The sequence below is a fragment of the Gorilla gorilla genome, chromosome 20, assembly GCF_029281585.2.
Source record: "Gorilla gorilla gorilla isolate KB3781 chromosome 20, NHGRI_mGorGor1-v2.1_pri, whole genome shotgun sequence".
Classification (NCBI taxonomy): Eukaryota; Metazoa; Chordata; class Mammalia; order Primates; family Hominidae; genus Gorilla; species Gorilla gorilla.
Window position 1 is genome coordinate 43,506,469 of NC_073244.2, and position 6,000 is coordinate 43,512,468.

Here is a 6,000-nt window from a genome sequence, read left to right on the forward strand (position 1 = left end):
ATGGGGCTCTGCATAAAATGTATCCGTTAAGGATTTTGCTGCTATAAACAAAACCTCAGCCTTTAAACCCACTGCTCCAACGCTTCGTATTGGCTAGCTGCTGCATGGCGGGGATGGTGGGGCCCTCCTGCCCTCCGGTCTAGGTGGTGGATTCCCCCTACCCCTCCTGCCCTCTCCTACTGAGTGTCCTGTGTCCACTGGTGTGTTTCCACAGGCCGGCTTTCAGAGGCTAAGTTGCACTCCAGAGCAGAAAAGCAGCAAGCCGCTTCTGCCTTCTCCCTTCTGAGGAAAGTGTCCTTGGAGCTATGCCAGGTCTCAGTAGAGCAAACAGATTTTCACCCTTTAGAGGTGTGATGTGTGCTGTAATTAAAGCCAATAGATATTTGTAAACAAGTTGGACAAAGTGACAAACCTAGCCTAAATTTGAAAAAAAAAAATCTTGACTGTACAGAATTTGAGATTCAGATTTTTGCCCGAGGAGAGTCATAGTTCATAACTGTCTTGAGTTCAGAGGTGGTACAGACCAGAGACATCCATTTAAATTTTGATTTGAGTGTGACTTTTTCAGTTATTTATTTATTTTTGGAGACACGGTCTCACTCTGTCACTCAAACTGGAATGCAGTGGCGTGATCTTGGCTTACTGCAGCCTCAACCTGCCAGGCTCAAGTGATCCTCCCACTTCAGCCTCCCAAGTAGCTGGGACCACAGGCATACATCACCATACCCAGCTAATTTTGTTTATTTTTTGTAAAGGTGGAGTCTGGCTATGTTGCCCAGATGAGTCTCAGACTCCTGATCCAAGCGATCCTCCTGCCTCAGCTTCCCAAAGTGCTGGGATTTCAGGCATGAGCCACCACGCCTGGCCTAAATGTGACTTTTTCTGATGAGTTAGAGAGCTTTCTCTGATCACAGTAGTTCTCTGTATTTCATTTCTATGAGAGAGACAGTATAGTATGTTCCTGAGAGCAAGCAGACCTGAGTTCTAGTTCTGGCTTTCCCGTTAATGGGATCATCGTGTGACGCTGCACTCTCCTTCTCAGCCTTGGTCTGCACTTCTGAAGGGGGAAAAGGATGGCCCTGATGATCTCCAGGTGCCCATGGACATTGAAATAATATTTAATTTCACTCACATACCATTCTTAAACCCAATACCCATTCCTGCTCCTACTGTCTTTTGTAAATAGAATTTTCCCCCAAAATTGTATTTGGGTTTGTTTTGGTTTTAGATGATGGATGGCCCAGGAGAGAATGATCCTGATTTGAAACCTGCAGACCACCCTCGCTTCTGTGAAGAGATCAAAAGAAACCTGCCTCCCTACATGGCTCACTTCACCAGAGTGTTCCAGAACAAAACCTTCCACGTTTACAAGCTGTCCAGAAACAAGTAGCGCAGATTTCTGCCCAGTGTCTATTTTTGATACGGAGAAACTGCATCATGATGAAACTCAATAGATGACGTTTCCTATGTAAGTAGGTAGCCCAAACCTTCAAGCTGTGATATGAGTAAGTTCTACAGATGTTTACACAAGTGTTGCCATCTTTGAAAGCATCTTCTACAAGCGGAAGTCTTTTTCGTTGTGTGTCTATCTTTCTCATTAATGTTCTTTAGCCTAAATGTTAACAACTTTCTAAGAGTGACCTAGAATTATGTTGTTGGAGAGAATGATGTGTGTTCCATGGATTCCTGGATAGGCACATAACATGTTGGAAGATGAGCACCTGCTCAGGATCTGAAATACGATTAATTTTCAGGTGACTTAAGACAGCTATGATTGAATCAACTAGAGATGATGATCGACTTATTTAATATGATTTCACTGGTGAAGACCAATTGGTAGCTTTTTAAAAAGCTCTTTAGTGTCCTGTTTTACCTTAAAATGTTATAATATTTTCCAGTTGTCATGCTTTCAACATTAACAAAAAAAATCATGTTAAGGCTTTGTATCAAACATTTTGTTACACTCTGTCTGAAATGTAATGTGGAGTACTTCAGCAGTATGTGTCATGTATTGTGTGTGTCTGTGTGTGTGCATGTGCACACATGTGTTTTAATGCTGGGCACAGAAAAGTGTTACAAGTTCCATATCATAAGTCCTTAAAGGGGCAGAAATATATGTAGCCAGGTAGAATTTATTACATTTTAGTGTTATTATTTTAAAACTTACTGATACTCTTTAACCTCTCCTGCAGTAATAGTTTTGCTTTATTTCTTACTCATTTCAATTTATTGGGTTTGCAAAATTTTGTAAACTTTTTGTGTTTTTAGCCTTTGTATTTTTTACAGCCTAGAATCTTGCAAAGTCTGAATATTTTTTAAATGTTCTATCTTAACTAGTTCACTAATACAGTATTTTTAGCAGACAGCATTTTCATACCAAGTTTGACTTGTGGTCTCCAATCTTACTGGGAAGGCCCTGGTAGTGTAATTCTTTTCCTTATTAAAAGGTAACCAAGTGCCTCTAAGTCATGCTTATTTGTAAACAACAAAGAAGAGTGTAAGTACCTGCTCAAAATTTTTTTGATAATCGCTTATATAATTAATTTCTAATGATGAGGACATGTAAAAGTTGCCAGTAAGAACATAGTATGCATTTAATTAAATCAAGATGGCTAATGGAATTAACTTTCTCCCCTGTTCTTGCCAGGTGGAAATGATTTAAGCATTTCTCCTTGCAGTTGTATTGAAGTAAATTACCATAGGCATCAAGATGGCTGCATCACATTTTCAAATGATTTTATATTCAGTTGCTACTTATAAAGCAGCATTCAAAAAGTCTTTTACACTGTCATGTTGGACACAAGCAGACTCAGCTTTTATCAAAACTTGTTTAAATAAAAAATTGACAGTAGCTGGGTTATTAAATTATGCAACTGAAACTCCTGAATTATATCTTTTCTGTATCGCTTAATAAGATTGGAGACCACTGCCATTTAGGATAATACAATAATAAAACGTTTTAATCAGTACTAAAACTTTAATTAAGCCAATAATGATGCATGCCTGTTGTAGCTGACAGCATGGGTCAGTACATCCTTCAGCGAGTGCCTTACTCTAATTGAAACCAAGCACACGTAAGGTACAATATGTTAGACTCTGTGATTTTGTTTTCAAAATCCTCTGTTATGGCTATATTTAAGTTTATTTTAAATATTCCTGTATGTATTCATCTAAGCATTTGGGCATTTGGAGTCTTAATATACAAGAAACACGTACTTAAATTTTTATGCTTATCACCGCAATGATGGCAAACAGTGATTTTTTTTTCATAGTTTAGGTGTCATTGTTGCCAGCACCTTTAGTGCTCAGTCTTCAGTGAAAAATATAAAGTGCCAAAAAAACTTGCAAGACAGAATCCATACTTAACACTCTTTCCAAGACACTGTGACCATGTACAGTAGTTTTTATTTCCTGATGACCAAATCTCTCAACGAATCATGTTATTAATAAATAATTTTAGCACTCGTCAGTATTCTCCAATGTGACCTTCTCATTGGAGTACACAGAAGGAAAGCAAAGAAGAGCATCTGACTTCTAGCTCTGGCTTACAGCCTCTCTACCAGGCCGAAGCAAGAGACCCGCGGCGGCAGCTCCCCGCCACTCAGACCTGGGTGGTGATAGCCTCAAAGAATGGCTCTGTTTTCTATTGACAGAAAACCCACTTGATTTTGCTTCTGAGTTAGCAGTCAGAAGACCCTCTAAGTACAATAGAAGTGCTCTTAACGGACTCTGCCTGTGTGACTCCCAGGCCCCGGAGTCTCCATCTCTCTCATAAGCCACCTGCCCCAGCACAGCTGGAGGCTGTTCTCTGGTGTTCTCAGCGCTCCGGCTCCCTCCCTGGAGTTGTGCACCCGTCCCAAACTCCTCCGTGCAAGTTCTGCTTCCTCTTGTAAGTACACAACTCAGTTAAGTATTCACATACACACAGAAAATACGGGTGTGAAAAGAAAGAATTTTCTGCAAAAATTAAGTTGAATACTTTGGTAAAAAGTGATAAAGGCTGAGTTGCCAATAAAAGTTGCTTTTAAATTAGGTGTGGCTGGGAATATTATAAGATATTGGGGAAAATATACAAATCAAGAAAATTTCTGAGCTTAGATTGCTTCATAGATTTATTTAAGTACTCATCCCACCTTTAAAAACTCTACACTGAGAAGAAGGGACCCAAATCATGTTACTGGTGTGATTTATGTGAGAAGTAGAACTGTAGTCATTGGACCCTTAGGCAAAGGAAAATCCGTGTCTTTATATCAGAAGATCGGCAAACGAATGTATATTACACAGTTTAGGTTATGATTCCCTACTTTAACCTACTTACTTTATTAAATGACGAACTACTGATACTGATCACAATAGTTATTAGAGATTCTAATTTAGTTGGAAGGTTCTAATCACTTTCATTACAGGCATTTGAAAAATAGGGATTCATTTCAAATATATTAGCCAGGAGCATAGTTAGATGTTACCCAGGCCATTTATCATCCTGTTAATGATGATTTTCCCGACCCTTGTGAGATCAGCGTGACAGGAGTGTGTGTGTGTGTGTGTGTGTGTGTGTGTGTGTTTCTGTGGGTGTGTGGTTTTGGTTGGGTGCTGCCAGGTGGCAAAGGCATATGTAAATACATCTGATCTGCATCTTTATTTCACAATTAACTAAAAGTAAAAATGTCTATTCTGATTCCATATTGATTTTGTCTAAGATGTAAAAATTTGAGTTCATCTTTGGCCAAAACCTACCTGAATTAACATACAAAATATTTGATTTTTAAAATTTAACTCAAATTTCAAAATCAATTAAGTATTCTCAGATCCTATATCTTGGTTAATATGCTCCCAGATACTTTAAACATGGCAACCTTTTGGCCTAAGAGAATGTTTGTCTGTTCATGGAAAAAAGCTTTTGAGATGAGAGGGTGTCTTACTTTCTTGTGGCAATTGGTTTTCTGTTTTAACACCCTTTGGGTAAAATCTTGCAAAGAGCTTTTATAATTTGTTTTACTGAATTGTATGGAGATTGTATACTAAGTAAAGCTCTTTTAAATTGTATAAGATGAGTGTCTTGCATTTCTTTGAAGGTCAAAGCCCAAGGAACCTGCTTGTTGAAGTGCATTAAATATTTGCTAAATAGAGTAAATCACTAAAGGTTAGTGTGTCTACTAAAAATACAAAAAACTAGCCTGGCATGGTGGCAGGCGCTTGTAGTCCCAGCTACTCAGGAGGCTAAGGCAGAAGAATGGCGTGAACCCGGGAAGTGGAGCTTGCAGTGAGCCAAGATCCCGCCACTGCACTCCAGCCTGGGCGACAGAGCGAGACTCTGTCTTTAAAAAAAAAAAAAAGAGTTTTTCACCTAGATTAAGTCAGACCCACCCAATATAATCTCCGTTTTTGTTAGCTCAATTGTAATTGTTAGCTTAATTGTGATTGTTATTGTTGAGGGTGTTTATTTTTTAGATGGAATTTGGTTTGACAGCTGCTTATTTGTTTCACTTGAATTCCAAGGTTATAGTTTAGATTTATAAGGAGAAGACTACTATCAGCAGAATTTATCCTTGAAGAGATAAATGCTATTTTGACCTCAAGAACAGTTTCTACTTGATTAAATTCTGAGTCTTTAGTAATTCAGGAAGATGGGTGGTAGTGCACCTGCTTGGTTAGAGTGTATAGATAACAAATGTTTGGACTGTTATGTTCAAAGCAGAAGTTGAAATTTCAAGCAAAAATGGTCAGACAACATGGAAAAAAACTGGCAGTGAGGTCTCAAATATTCTGTACTGACAGGTGGTCCCTAGCAAAATAAGAATAATAATATAGATAAGCAGGAGATGTGGGATATGAATGAACTGACATGGAATGGGCTGACATGGACACCAGGCACTTGACAGATGAAATGTTTTTTTTCTCTGCCCCTCCTTTCAGATAAGGTGTCTGAAACTCATTTCATAAACCTTTTCGTTATTTAGAAGTTTGCTTTATAAGATTGTTTTTCAAAATGCAGATAAT

At 38.5% G+C, this 6,000-nt stretch overlaps 1 protein-coding gene across 3 annotated transcripts in view; it reads left to right on the plus strand.

Annotated features, from left to right (window-relative positions):
* Positions 1-5,046, plus strand: part of DPY19L3 (dpy-19 like C-mannosyltransferase 3) — an 81,026-nt gene extending 75,980 nt beyond the window's left edge. For all 3 annotated transcript variants that reach the window (XM_004060447.5, XM_063701207.1, XM_055368884.2), the window contains exon 19: positions 1,229-5,046. In XM_004060447.5, coding sequence (XP_004060495.2) covers positions 1,229-1,390 — 162 coding nt within the window. In that variant the 3' untranslated portion in view covers positions 1,391-5,046. The remainder of the gene's footprint in view (positions 1-1,228) is intronic.
* The last annotated feature ends 954 nt before the right edge of the window (positions 5,047-6,000 follow it).